At 37.4% G+C, this 16,030-nt stretch overlaps 1 protein-coding gene across 1 annotated transcript in view; it reads right to left on the bottom strand.

The window, feature by feature from the left end:
• LOC109911646 (target of Nesh-SH3) overlaps positions 1–16,030 on the bottom strand; it is a 286,431-nt gene that overhangs the window by 110,367 nt on the left and 160,034 nt on the right. Inside the window, exons 31-36 of the mRNA XM_048603066.1 lie at positions 15,240–15,380; positions 12,705–12,845; positions 9,982–10,125; positions 7,858–7,938; positions 4,650–4,739; positions 3,853–3,993 (exon numbers count right to left, since the gene is read on the bottom strand). Coding sequence (XP_048459023.1) covers positions 3,853–3,993; positions 4,650–4,739; positions 7,858–7,938; positions 9,982–10,125; positions 12,705–12,845; positions 15,240–15,380 — 738 coding nt within the window. The remainder of the gene's footprint in view (positions 1–3,852; positions 3,994–4,649; positions 4,740–7,857; positions 7,939–9,981; positions 10,126–12,704; positions 12,846–15,239; positions 15,381–16,030) is intronic.

Consider the following 16,030-nt stretch of genomic DNA (forward strand, 5'->3'; position numbering starts at 1 on the left):
TTGACAAAGAGAAACTACTTCCATTGCTTGGTGATCCTGGAACTAGAGGACATAGTCCAACGATTAGGGCAAGACTGTGCAGGAGAGAAGACAGAAAGCACTTCTACACAAAAAGTGTGTTAGAGGTTTGGAACTTTCTTTCACAAATGACAGTTGATGCTAGATCAGTTGTTAATTTTAAATCCGAGATAATTAAACCTTTGTTAAGCAAAGGGATATGGGACAAAGACAGATATATGGGGTTAGACCACAGATTAACCATGATGTCAGTGAATGGCAGAATAGGCTCAAGGGGCTGAATGGCCTACTCCTGTTCCCATATTCCTATGTAACTGAAGTCTCTCTGAGGTACCTTGAGCAGACAGAATTGCTGATGGATCAGTTGGTTGAATGCAGAATTACAAATCAGACTTACAAACTATTGGAAGTTATCATCTTAAAAGAGTTATGGAAATTTTGAACTTCAGATACAATATGGGGAACACAAAGGATCAGATCTGTAGTATTGAAGAGCAGATCCAGAGAGAAGAGTCTAGATAGGTGGTGTTATTTTCTTTAGAGTAGAAAAGGCTGAGTGGGGAGGACAATGGGGGATCTGACCGAGGTGCACTGAAGGGCATAGAAATGGTAGTAGAGGGATCAATAACTATGGGGCTAGTTTTAAAGGTAAGGAACAGGTGGTTTACAGGGTATTTGACGAAATCTTTTTTCACCCAGGGGGTTGTGGGTGTCTGGAAATCACTGCTGAAAAGGTAGTAAGAGTAGGAAACCTCAACACATTTAATAGCAATTTAGACGAGCACTTGAAATATCATAGTACACAAGGCTACGGGCCAAGTGCTGGAAAATGGAGTTAGACAGAGTGATGTTTGAAAACCAGCGCAGACACGATGGGCCAAAGGGTCTCTTTCCATGCTGTATAAACTGTATGACTCCATGACTTTAAAAACAATTCACAACAATTTAAGGAGCAGAATGAGGAGTTGAGAATAAATCGAAACAGAGTCTGAGAAGGGGTCATTAACCATGGAGAAAAAGTTTCAAAATGAACAGAATGCCCATGCAAAGTGGTTAGACTTGTGTAAGGATTCTGCACATGACTCTGAAACCAGGGCAGTGGAACTGACTGGAGTGGTTAGTAAACTGAAAAGATTAGCAAGACCGAAAATAAATTGGAATGTAAAGGAGTAAACAAATATTTGGAGAGAATTATAAAGAGGTGAAAATGAAGTCTCAGCTTTTGAAGAATCAGTGGAAAGAAAATGTGTGCATGAAAAAGGTTGTGGCAGATTGCTTGGATAGAAAGTGCATTAGATAAAGAGTGCATGTGCAAGGTTATTCATCTGAAACTTAAAAGTCATTGAAAGCTGATTTATATCAACACAGAAGAAAAGTAAGAAAATAATTTTCAGTATTCAAGCTACAAAATCTTTTGTGAAAGTCATTTGTATCCTGTCACATGATCAATATGTATCCATAAGCCAGGATGTGGAGGCCAGCAGAGTACTGGTTTGCAATTACACCAATGAGGTGGAAACTGAGTACAAAACAGAATTACAAGCTAGTCAAAATACTCTTTAAAAAAAACTTTGATCGATCTTCACAGCATTTGGTTAACCAAGAAAAGCTAATGAAAAAAAAAATCATTGATGGTTCATTGACAGCTTAAAGAGTACAATAAATTTGCACTTATTTAGTTATGACATTTAAACATTGCTAATCTTATTTGCTACATGTACTTACTTGCTTTTGTTGGAGTTAAAAATTTATAATGTTGTTAACAATCTATACAAGTGTGTAAATTTCAAGTTTTATTGTAAAATATGGAATGAGATATTTTTATTTTCCAGTCTTCTGGGACCCTCCTTGATTCCAGTGATTCCTGAAAGATCATCAATGCCTATACAATCTCCTTAGTTATCTCCTTCAGAATTCTGGGGTGGAGCCCATGTGGTCCAGGTGATTTATCCACCTTCAGACTTTTCAGCTTCCCCAGCACCTTCTCCTTAGTAACAGCTGCTATACTCACCTCTGTCCCTGACTCTCAAAGTTCTGGTATGCTGCTGGTGTCTTCCACCGTGAAAGTACCTATTCAGTTCCTTCACCTTTTCGTTTTTCCCCATTACTACTTCTCCAGCCTCATTTTTCAGCAATACAATGACCACCATTGCCTCTCCACTACCTTGTTAGGTATCTAAAAAAACACTCTTGCCATCTTTTATATTACTAGCTAGCTTACCCTCATGTTTCATCTTCTCCCACTTTATCGTTTTTTTTAAAGTTATCCTCAGCTGGTTCTAAAAGGCTTCCTAAACCTTTGGCTTCTCACTAATCTTCAACACATTGTTAGCTTATTCTTTTGTTTTTTCGCTGTCCCCGACTTCCCGTGACAGCCACAGTTGCCTTGCCTCCCCTTAGTATGTTTCTCCTTCCTAGGGATGAATTTCTGCTGTGCTTCCTGAATTACCTCCAAAACCCCTGCCACTGCTGCTCCACCATCATCCCTGCTAAACTCCCTTTCCAATCAGTCTGGCCAGCTATTCCCTTATATCTTTGTAGTTACGTTTACTCAATTGTAATACTGTTTAATCCGATTGCAGCTTGTCCCTCTTAAACTGCAGTCCTATTATGGTCACTGCCTCCTAGGTGTTCCTTCACCTTAACCTCTCTAATCAAATCTGCCTCATTATATATCACCAAATCCAGAATTGCCTGTTCCCTCGTGGGCTCTACCACAAACTGCTCAAAGAAACCACTCAGACATTCCACGAGTTCCTTTTCTCAGGATCTGCTACCAACCTGACTTTCCCAGTTCACCTGCATATTGAAGTCCCTCATGATTATTGTAAGAGTGCCTTTCTTACATGCTTTTTCTCTCTCCTGATTTACTTTCTTCCTCACATTTTGGGTTAGGAGGCCTGTATATAACTCCCAGTGTTTTTTCTCCTTTGCGGTTCCTCAACTCTACCCTCACAGATTCTATGCCACCTGATTCTATATCATTTCTTGCTATCGACTTAATTTCATTTCTTACTAACAAAGCAACCCTGCTCCTGCTGTCCATCCTTTCGATAGTGCGTGTTTCCTTAGATATTTAGTTCCCAGACCTGAGCTATTTGCAGCCACGTCTGTCATACCCACAACATCCTACCTGCCAATTTTCTATCTGTGCTACAAGCTCATTTGCCTCACTTCGTATACTCCCCTACAAATGTTGACAGAGAAAATATTTATTTGGATTCATTTTGAATCTTCCTATCAAAAATGCACCCCCTCCCCATTAATTTGATGCATTCTGATTTGTAACATTTTTTCTCAAACCACCTCTGCTTCTTATTCAAATCACCTCAATGTCAGGTCTTTCATCACTGACTCTCATGCAGATGGAAACCAATTCTCCCTAATTACTTCATTTGAAGCTTTCAGAAGTTTGAACAAAAAATTTTAAAATTCCGTTTTTTCCCCCCAAGGAGGACAGTCCAACTTCTCCAGAGTCTCCACAACACTGAAGTTTCATTCCTACCGCTAGTCTAACAAATCTATTCTCTACTCCTTCTATTGTCTTGATAAACTTCTTGAAGTCTGTTGGCCAAGGTTCTTGAAATAAGCACACTGACTAAAAACATAACAGATAGGCAAAATGCTTCACACAATGGATTATTAATTTCATCTACATTGTAAAGTTTCCTACTAAACAGTAAATACCAAACTAAAACAAACCTTGTCTAATTGTTATGCATAGCATTGATAGCAAGTGTCCTAAATATCTGTCACTATACAAAAATTCAACATGCAATTATTATTTACTCCATTCTTGACTACACACCAAATGACAAATATTGTCAGAATTACCTGTAATTTTATCCTTTCCTATTTTAGCAGTTTCAGGTTCTGCGATAGGATTCAACACATACGGAGAGCCAGTGATTGATAGGTCATAATCTGAGACTGATCTGAACATACTTGGAGTGTCAGAGGTTAGCACCTCATGATCTGTTGGGGTTAAGAATGAATCCAGACACAAAATTCTTAATTTCTTACAAAAACAACCCGTATGTTGCTTTGATGAATACATTTACATTACCAGATTTAATGGAGCTCTGTAGCAGAAGCAATCATTTTCTTCCATTATAGTCAAAATAGCTTAATTCAAAAAAGCACATATGGCATACATTTCATAAAATGCTAAATTATGCTCAGTGCATAAATTAATATACCACTCAAAAAGATTCATAAGAAGTGATATGACACCAGACATTCCATGCAGCAACATTGCTTCCATCCATAAACTTCACAACAATATAGCCAACAAATATTGACAGACACTTGCAGCCACATACTATTCTCTACTGTAACAAGCTGACCAAACAAACTAATGGTGTGGAACCAAAATGAAATAAAATGTGCAGTGGATTGCTCAATTCATAATCTTTGTGCAACAACCATGAATGGGTTCCATGCAAGATAGAGTAATGATCATCAAATGCATTTCACACACAAGAAGACTGAACACTTATTTAACTACAAAGGTGTGGCATAGCATTTACAGCATGTCCTAACATCGTCAATTTAGAACAAATCTTATTATGCATATGAATATTTAATCCATTCCTAAGTTCACACCCAGGCATAAATATTTTCACAAATACCTGCAACTTCTTTCTTTCTCATGTTAGCAGATTGAGATTCTGGTACTGCACTGAAAACATTAGGGGTGTCACTGACCGGCATCACATAGTCTGACGGGAATAAGAAGGAAGCCAGATACGAATTCTTAATTGCTCATGAAAACAATCCCTGAGTTATACAGATGAATATATTTGCTTTACAGGATTTCATTACATTGTAGCATCACAGCACAATTTATTTTACTCCTTTACAATAACTTGGATTCAAGTCTAATCACAAATTGTTTAAATACCTTTCATACAATAGTAAACACTACATATGATATACAGCGTACTGTAGTGATGATAGGTTAATAGACACTTTACAGCAAAGTTTGGTGCCAAAATCATGGAATCATACAGCACAAACGCGGACCAATCATGCTTATATCTGCGCCAATTCTGTGAAATAGCAGTTCTATTGGTCTCATTCCCTGCTCTTTCAATATTGTCCTATATTTTTTCACCCTATTTATTCAATTCCCTTGGGTAACTGCTATAGAAGCTGCACACACCATCTTCTCAGTGTTTCCAGAGAACAAACTGCTGCTAAAATAGATCCATAACTCAGTTTTTTTCCTTGTTTATATTTCACATGTATCCATTGATCACTAACCTGAAAACCAATGGAATCAGTTTCTGCCTGTTTGCTCCTTCAAACTGATCAGAATTTTAAAATATCTGTTCGACCTCCCCTTGGTCATTCTGGGGCAAACTACTCCAGATACTCTACTCTCTAAACAAGTGTTAAATCCTCAATTTTACTTCCATTCTAACAAAGCAATTTCCACTCTCTCAAATGCCTTGGCAACTTTCTTAAATTGTGGTCCCCAAACTTCTAATCCAACAGAGATAGGAAAAATACACAAATTGCAGAAATATACAGCAAATTGCATATTTCATGTATGTCAGGCATCAGCAGTGCTTAATTACAATGCACCGTCATGCATTTACTATCAAAAACTCTATTCACACAACTAAAACAAACAGTTAAGTGTAGAAGCATGGTATAGGATCGAAAGAATGTGGCCTAACCATCTGTCTTGTTAACACAAACATCAACATGTATTTATTATACAGTCAGAAGTTCCTGCAATTTTATTCTTTCTACCATAGAAGGTTCAGGTTCTGGGATTGAACTGAACACATGTGGAGAGTCACTGACTGGCAGCTCATAGTCTTGGAGTAAATTTAACACATTACGAGTGTCAGGTGTTTGCACCCCACTGTCTGCTGGGGATAAAAATTAAGCCAAATACAAAGTGTTTAATCTCTTGTGAAAGCAACCTTAATGTTGTATATTTCTGGACATCAATGCAGTCCTATTGCAGAATTTATCATCTTTCATTATAATAGCTTTAAAAGTGATTCCAATGTTACTAAATATAGTGCATTATTATTATCCAATACTAACTTAGTGTGTAAAATAATTAATTTGATATTATTTTAAATGATTTATAAATCACTGGACTGGTCCTGATGAAGGTCCCGACCTGAAATGTTGACTTTCCTGCTCCTTTGATGCTGCCTGACCTGCTGTGTTCCTCCAGCTCCACACTGCATTGACTGATACTATACAACAGTGTTTTAAACAAAGTAAAACCTAATTATCATCCAACACTAATATAATCAGGAGAGGTTGACAGAGACCTTACAGGGTCTAAACTTCAAGAAAGAAGCAAGAGTGACAATGCAAGTGACGTAAGCAAAATGTATTTGAATACGCAGTAAGTTACTAATTTCACATATTTTTCAACAGGAATGAATAAATTCAATGTAATTTAGTGAACTGACAATCAAATATATTTTACACAAACAAGCTGAACATTTTTAAATGGAAAACTGTGACAAAGCAGCTACAGCACATGTTTTGATATCCTGTCATTTTAACATTACTCATAATATTAATGCGAGAATGCATTGTACCCCTGAGTTCACACTCGAAGCACAAATAATAGTGGAAATGCCAAATGAATGGGTTCCACACAGGATGGATTAAAGATGACCAAATCTGTTTTTCATACTGGCAAACCAAACACTCATTAAACCACAAAGCTACAGCATAGCACCTACAGCTTGTATCCCAATTAGCTGTCATGGTAACACAAAATTCAACATGCACATAAATATTTATTCCTAAATTCAGATGGAAGGCATCAATATTATTGGAAGTATCCGAAACTGAAATATTTTCTCTTCTAACAAATTATGGGTATCAGTGACCAACAGCTCAGAGTATGAGATTAAACTGAACACATTTGGAGTGTCAGAGCCTGTCATCTCACGGATTGAAGGGATTAGAAGGAGGTCAGATACAAAATCCTTAACTGCTCATGAATAAAATATCAGAATTGCACTAATGAATACATTGGTATTACTTAACAAGAGTACAAAACTGTAATGTAGCACTATTTGCCAAGCATAAGCTTCAATCTTCACAATAATCATAGAGAATCATAGAGTCTCTACAGTGTGGAAATAGGCCATTCAGCCCAACAAGTCCACACCGACCCTCCGAAGGACATCACACAATATATCCCATGGCTAACATATCTAACTACACATCCCTGGCCACTATGAGGCAATTTAGCATGTCCAATCCACCTAACTTGCACACCTTTGGACTGTGGGAGGAAACCTACGCAGACATGGGAAGATTGGGCAAACTCCACACAGACACAGTCACCCGAGGGTGGAATTGAACCCAGGTCCCTCGTGCTGTGAGGCAGCAGTGCTAACCACTGAATCACCGTGCTGCCCCAGAAGAAACTACTACTATACCACAAGAACACTTAAACGTGATTTTGAAGAAAGTCACCACTGAGGTTTGAACCCAAGCTCTTCTGTTTACCAGTCAAGCACTTTCAATGCTCTAAGCCATTATACTGCTCTAGGGGTTACTAACCATTTAACTAGCAACAAGCTATATGCTTAATTTGAAGACTGTAAATTTCTCTTGTAGATTTCTCATTTAATTGACATGGCATTGAATGCACCCATGCAAGACAGGGTAGTGATATTGAATACACCTTACACACAAAAAAAATGAATAGTTATTTAACTGTAAAGTGCGGAATAGCAGCAAAAGCAGGAATCCAAAACTTCTCTCGCTTTAGTACAAACCTCAACATGCACCGATAATTAGTTACCACATTATTGAAATCACACTGGAAAATATTGTCAGAAGTACCTGTACCTTCTTTCTCTGCAGGCTCATATTCTAAGATTGGTTTGAATACATTAGGGGTGTCAGTGACTGGCAGTTCAGATTCTGAGATTAAACGGAACACATTAAGAGCGTAAGGAGTTGGCACTTCAGGGTCTGCTGGTGATGAGAACGAATCCAAGATTTTTAATCTCCCATGAAAATACACCCAAATTAGGTTAAATAATACATTTGATATTCATCATTACTGCATAGCAATATAGCACAATTGGTCTTATTAATTCATCATTTTCACTTTAAATGGATTCCAGTTTAATTACACGTTGTATATCTAATAATGCATTTCATAAAATTCTAAACTCTAAATAATGCATCCAAGGTCACTGAAAGAAGCAAAGACAAATACAGCAAAGAAATTGGTTACAACTTTTCAATTTTCATTGGGTACAGGAGTAGAGCCAGAAGGCTAGATCTTACTAATGTTATACCCCTATTCAAGAAAGGTGAGAGGAGTACACTTGGAAAACACGGGTCAGTATAGTAATATATCAATGATCTAAATCTTGGTGGGGACAACTTCCAAGCTTGCTGATGACAAAACCTGGAAGAATTGTAAACTGTGAGAACAGTGTAGAATTTCAAGAAAAAAAATTAAGTTGGTGCAGTGGGTGGAGGTGGGGCTAAACAAAATTCAACACAGAGAAGCACAATGCACTTTGGTAGAAAGAATATGGAAAGACAATATAAAGTAAAGGACATTATTCGAAACAGTATGCAAGAGCCCAGAGTCCTGGGTGTTTATGTGCATAACTCATTAAAGTTGCAGGCTAAGTAGTGAGAGCTGCTAATATAATATACAATATTCTAGGCTTAATTAATACAGGCATATAATACAAGAGCAGAGATGTTATTCTGAAGTTGCATAAAGACACATGTTAGACATCATCTATCCAATTCTGGGCGCCACACTTTAGGAAGAATACGAATGTGTTGAAAAGACATGGAGAAAAGGTTCACGAGAATGGTTCCAGGGATGAGAAGCTTCAGTTATAAGGATAGATTGGAGAAGTTAAGACTGTTTTCCTTGAAGAGGAGAAGGCTGAAGGGAGACTTGATAAAAGTTTTCAAAATCAGGAGATCTCTGGACAGAACGGATAGGGAGAAACAATTTCTACATCAATGGATCGAGAGCCAGATGGCACAGTTTTCAAGTGTTTTGCAAAAGAAACAAATGCGAGGTGAAAAAAAAACTATCTTACAGCAAGTGGTCCAAGTTTGGAATGCAATGCCTGGAAGTGTGGTAGAGGCAGGTACAATTCAGGCATTCAAGAATGAATTAGATGATTACTCAAAAAGAAATAATGTTACGGGGAAAAGACATGAGTTTGGTACTAAGTCAAAATGGTCAAAGAAATACTACAGACATGATGGGTTGAATGGCTTCCTTTGGTGTCATACTAATTCTGTGATTCTTTGATTCAGTGACCTGAATCTGGTGTTAGAGAAGTTACTGAAAGCCATTATTAAGTAAAAAATATACTTTCATGTTAAAAGGTCAGAATGAATCAAGACGATCCAGCACAGCTTTGTCAAAGCCTTATTGTATCTATAACTAATTTCTGGAGAGGATCCTCTTTCAAAGATGGTTAAAGTCTGATTGAGATACTCAGCATTGAACAGGAATGTGGCCACCTCCCACATCTGAATCCAAACACCCTACTTACACCATCCTCCCAATAGCACAGTCACCCCCAGTCTGCCCTCACTTACCTATGTCCTGTCCCTCAGTGATCCTAGGTCTCTCCATGGATGCAATACCAGCAGCAGTCACCACCACTCCTAGTGTCATTGCCTGCACTGGAGTACTGCTGGCCTCTGATTGAGAAGCAGGATTTTTAACCCTGGGCCGCTAAATCCTACGGAAGGTCTACCATCAGCCAGTTAAATATTGGACATGAGCTTAACCCAGTTGGTACACACCTCAGAAGTAAGGTAGGTTTTCCGATGGTTCGCTAACTAATAGGCTAAACCCACTTTGATTACATTAAATTTCATCCATAATCAACCATTTGTCACTGTAGCACAAGCCTAAATGTCGAATTATTATGTACTCAATTCCTGAGTTCACACAAATACTGTCAAAAGTACCTGTAATTTCTTTCTCTTCGATGTTAGCAGATTCAGAATCTGGGTTTGGACTCAACACATTAGGAGAGTCAGTGATCAGCATCTCAGTGCCTGAGATAAAATTGAATTGATCCTGGGTGTCAGAGGTTGTCACCTCATGATCTGCTGGTGATAAGAGGAAAACCATACAAATTTCTTAATCCCTGGGTAAAAATATTCTGTGCTATTTTGATGAATTATATTTGCATTCCTGGACATTAACGTAGCAGTGTTATGGTATTCTGCCACCGTAATAATTAAATGCTATCAGAATTAATCAATTACAGCATGTAATAATACATTTCTTACAATTTTAAATTATACTCTGTGTTTAAATGAATTAATGCAATAGTATTTAAAATAATTTATGAATAAGCGATTGGTCAATAGACACTCTGTGGAGAAACATGCATTCCGTTGTATAGAATATAATGTTGATAGGTCGACATGCACTGTATTGACAAGGATAAATCAAACAAGTGACCTGTACAAAAAAAAAATTCAACAGAGATGAACAAAATGTAAAAATTCTAGGGCAGTGCTGTGGATCGTTAATTAATATCTTTGTGCAACAAAAATGGATGGGTTCCACGCAAGACCATCAGATACACTACACATACAACTAAATCTCACATTCATTTAACTGATAAAAGGTGTGTGATAAAAGCATCTTTATGAATAAAGAAGGGGTGCCAGTTCATCTCTTCTCACTTGGGACCTTAACAGTTTGGGGTGTCCCATCTGAACCTAAATTTGGGGATCTCACCTGGTTTCTGGTGTAACTCTTCCAATAGGTTTAAGTGCTGCCACAGATTGTGTAATAGACAATACTTTCTACACAATATTAAAAACTTCACAAAAGATTGATTAATAATTTAACAACATTCCAAAATTTCAATACAACATTGATAAGGCTGATTCTATGCTTGGCATTATTTTCAGTACACAAAATATAAGTATCATCCAATAAACATTACAGCAGTATAACCACGAAGTCAACCAAATACAGTATCTAAATCATTGAATCAGACATGGAATGAAGCTAATGGCCCATCATGTCTACTGCAGTTCTTTGATGAGCTAACAGGTTAGTCTCGATCCCTTGCTTTTGCCCCTTTTCCAATATTTGCTTCTTCAACTATCTATCCTTTCTGCAAGGTCCTGTTGGAGCTGGGTGCATCGCCTATTCATGCAGTGCGTTCCAGGTCATAATGACTCATTGTGAAAGAATGTTTCTCCTCATGACACCTTTGTTTCTTTTACAGGTTTCCTCACATCTACCTTTTGCTTACTGATCTTGATCTGATTAGCAACTGTTTCTTTGTATAAATCCCTCAGAATTTTAGCACCGTTATTCAATGCCCCTTTCATTGTCTTTGTTCTAAAGAGAATCATCCAAGCTTCTCCAGTCTCTCAACAAAACTGAAGTCCTTCTCTTGACTTGCATGTTAGCAAATCTGCACCCTTTCCAATGGATATCGTGTTTGATGTGCTGTGCCCACATTTCACTAATAAAGCGCACAGCCAAATGATCAAGTGATACAGATCAATTCCAATAGATATACAATGGACTGCTCATTTCAGGCACATCATACGGTAACTATGAATGGATATCATGCCAGGGCATGAATTGACAGGAAACACACAATGCTGCGGTATTGCCTATCCAGCACCTGTCTGAAAATCAATTTCCTCCATTCCTCAATTCATGCAAAAGATACAACTATTATTAGAAGTAGTTGAAATTTTCCTACTTCAGCAGGTTTGTGCTCTAGGGTTGAACTGATGACATACGGAGAATCAATGAATGGCAGCTCATAGTCTGGGATTGAACTGAATACATTGCAAGTGTCAGGAGGTAGGCACCTCCTGGTCTGCTGGGGATAAAAATGAACCCAAATGCAAAATTCTTAATTTCTGGGTGGAAATACTATGTTGTTTTGATGAGTGTATTCATATTTCTAGTTGTCAATGTAGCACTCTGTGGAGTATTTTGTCTTTATAATTAAATCTATTCCAAAGTAACCAATTACAACATATAATATGCATTCCCTTCAAATCTAAATTATACTATGTGTAGATTAATTAATCCATCCAATATATTTCACAATATAGTGATGATAGGTAGCCAGACACTTTAGAACAAAGTAAGAGCTCTAAATTTTATTAAATAAGCAGAGTGAGCAAATAATCCATAGTGATAAGAAAAATGCTTAAATTCCATAAAATGTGCTGTGGTTTTTTTTCTCCATTCTGTATGCTCTGTGGAATGTCAATACCTTCCAAAAGATTCAAAGGAGATTGATACAATAACTGATACCCCATGCAGTAACATTGCTTCCAACTCACAGCCAATTGTCATCCAATAAAAATCAAAAAGTACAGCCTTGAAAGTCTATTAATGGCCAAGCACAGCCTCAAAACTACATGAAATAAGGACTTCGACCGAAAAATCCAATAGAACGAAGCAAAATGCATAAATACTAAGAAATAGCAGTGGACTGCTCACTTCATACACTTTGTGGAACAACATCGGATGCGCTGCATGCAAGATAGTCCACTCTCAAACATATTTCAATTTAAAAAGTGCGGCATAGCACCTGCAGCATGTGTTAGAGTCTTCTCTTGCATGAACGCACACTCAACATGCATGTCTTATCGTTTACTCCATTGAGGAGTTCCAGGTAGAATAGTCTTAGAAATACCTGTCACTTCTTTCTCCACTATCTCTGCGGGTTCAGATTCTACAACTCGTTTGAATATATTAGGGGAATCAGTGACCGGCAGTTTATGTTCGGTGATTAAACTGAAGACACTGGGAGTGGCAGGAGCGGGGACATGACGGTCTGCAGGGGATAAGGAGGAAAGTGGATACAATATTCATAATCTCTCGAAAAGAATTCAAGATTTATTAATAAATATTTGATTTACTGGACATTATTACATTGAAACACAATTGGTCATATTCCTTCATATTCCCTCATTATCATTTTAAACAGATTCTATTGTACTTGTACATTATTCATCTAATAACACATTGCACACAACACTAAGCTCTACATGATGCATCTAAAGTCCCTGGAAGAGGCAAAGGAAGTAATAGCACACACTAGGCACAATCTTTCAACCCTCATTGGATACAGCAGCAATATCTGAAGAGTGAAGTTTTCTAAAAACATTAGGGTGAAACTTGGAAACCATTCATCACTCAGTGTAATTGACAAGTTGAGCAAGTTCCTCAAAATCATTACTAAATATAAAATAAACTTTCATGTTAACAGGACAGGGTGAATCAATAAAATCTAGCAGGACTTTGTCAAAGAGTTATTGTGCCTTAATAACTTATTTTGATTGCTTGATGTGATGACAGAGAAGATTAACCAAGGCAATGTGGTGGAACAAAAACAAAGTGCTGGAAAAGCTCAGCAGGTCTGGCAGCATCTGTGAAGAAAAAATCAGAGTTACCGTTTCGGGTTTGGTGACCCTTCCTCTGAATTGTGTAATGTGGTGGATGTATCTCTGGACTTTACTAAGGCATTCAACAAATTGCTACTGAAGAGGCCCATTAAGACTTTCTTTTTTCATCTCCCTTAATAGGATGTGGGTGTCATTGGCAGGAGATAATTAGTTGGCCTTCCCTAATTGCCCGTTTATTGAGTGGCTTGCTGCAGCATATAAGTGGACATTTAAGAGACAATCACATTGTTCTGGGTGTAGAATCACATATAGAGCAGACCAGGTAAAGCCAGCAGATTTTCTTGCTTAAAGAACATTACTCCACAAGATGGGTTTTACCACAAACAATGATAGCCAACATGACCACCACTACTGAGATTAGCTTTATATTCCAGATTTATTAACTGAATGATTTTAAATTTCACCAGTTACCTTGTTGGGACTTGAGCCCACACCGTTACAGCACTAGCCTGGGTCTCTGGACTTTCCCAAGGCATTCAACAAAGTGCCATACAAAATGTCTGTTAGGATGGAAGCCATAGAATTAAGAACGAAGAAGTAATATTGATGCAAAGTGACACAAGGTGGAGAATGATGGTGGATAGATGCTTCACAGACTGGGACATGGTTTACGGTAGCGTCACCCAAGTCAGTTTTGGGTTTATTACTCTTTGCAATTGTTATAATTGAACTAGACTCAGGTGTAGTGAGTCAAACCATAAGGTCACAAGACTTAACAAAGAAATAAAGTTACTCAGGAAAATTATAGGCACAATATTACAGAGACAGTGTAGTGACATGGTTGAAACATTGCTTATGAGGAGATGTATGAAATTATGCATCTAAGGATAAAGAAATTTGGAAAGACAGTGCACTATAAATAGCATAATTTAATAAGTATACATGAGCAGATGATTGTGCTGCCCATATATAAAAACCTTAAATCTGGAAGGACAGTTAATGAAATGGTTAAGAAAGCATTTGGATTACTTGCATTTATTCAAAGAGAAATGGAATACAAAAGCAAAGAGATCATGGAGCTTCATCAATCACAGACTAGACCTCTACTGAAATATAATGGAAACTCTGGGCAACACGATTGATGAAAAATTTTACTCAGAGGGTGGTGAATGTTTAGAATTCTCTGCCCCTGAGGATTGTGGAATCTCAGTATGTGAGCATACTTAGAGCCTAATAAAGTTTTCGATTATCAATGGTGCAAAGTGTTATGAGGTTAATGTGAGTAAAAGTTATTGAAGTAAAAGTTTGATCAACTATAATCATATTAAATGATGGACGAATGGCCAAATTCTGTTCCTGTATTTCCTTTCTTTTGTCATTTGTCACTACTCTACCACCTGACAGTCTGTTGATATCTCCTACAATCTATGGCCATCCTTCTCACTATCTACCTATCAATTTTTGAGTCATCTATGAACTTCTTAATCAGACCCCTACATTTATATCCAAATCATTAATGTACACCACAAACACCAAGAGCCTCTGCACCAACCCCTGGAAACAGATCAATCAATAATTAAAAGCAGGCAGACAAATTACATGAAATTCAGGATAAATGCAGCAGTTTGGTCCAATCATATACTTCTGTAACAATGATCAATGTGTTTCATAGACATTTAAACTACTGACGTAAGTGCAGAAATGTGGTTTGGAATCTACAGATTGTGCCCAAACTCTGGTTCTGTTCCACAAACCTCAATATGCATATACTACATACTGCATTCCTCTGCTAATACTAAAAACACAATTATTGTCAGAAGTACCTGTAAGTTCTTCCTTCCCTATTTTAGCAGGTTCAGATCCTGGGACTGGATGGAGCACATAGGGAGAGTCAGTGACTGGCAGCTCATAGTCTGATTTTGAACTGACTGTACCAAGAGTGTCAGAGCCTGGTACCTCATAGTCTGTTGAGGATAAGAAGGAAGCCAGATACAAAATTCTTACGCAATTGTGAAAATAACTGCTGTGTTGTTTTAAGGAATATAATCAAATTTTGTCTGCTCATTGATGGAGCACTGTTGAAGTAGTCTGTTCTCATAATAACAAGTAAATACACTCAAATAACCAATACATCACAATAATAAATTCAATTCAATGATAAACTATACTGAGTGTAAAAATATTTAATTCAATATCAAAATAAACTCATATAATAAAGAGAAGGTATCAGAACCTTGATGCATTAACATCAATTCCATGATGTAAAAGTTATTCATCATACCAAAAAACTTAGCAATATAGAAATAATAGGTTGATTAACAAATCACAGCACACAATCCCTAAACTTTATGAAATAAGCATGCTGAGCAAACAATAATGACAGAGATGCTTCATTTTCTTGAAATGGACATTGCTTTGAACAAAGTCAATAAATGCCAGTTCAGAGTTTCACAAGACAGTTCTGGATAATACACACTCCATGCACTAACATCGCTTCCACAACATAAAGCTAGATGGCATCCAATAATCTTCACAATTGTTCGGCCTTGATCGTTTGACACATACATTCCAGCCAAGCAAAGACTCAAAAGCTCCATGAAGCAAGAATGTTGAC

The sequence above is a fragment of the Rhincodon typus genome, chromosome 11, assembly GCF_021869965.1.
Source record: "Rhincodon typus isolate 14 chromosome 11, sRhiTyp1.1, whole genome shotgun sequence".
Taxonomy (NCBI): domain Eukaryota; kingdom Metazoa; phylum Chordata; class Chondrichthyes; order Orectolobiformes; family Rhincodontidae; genus Rhincodon; species Rhincodon typus.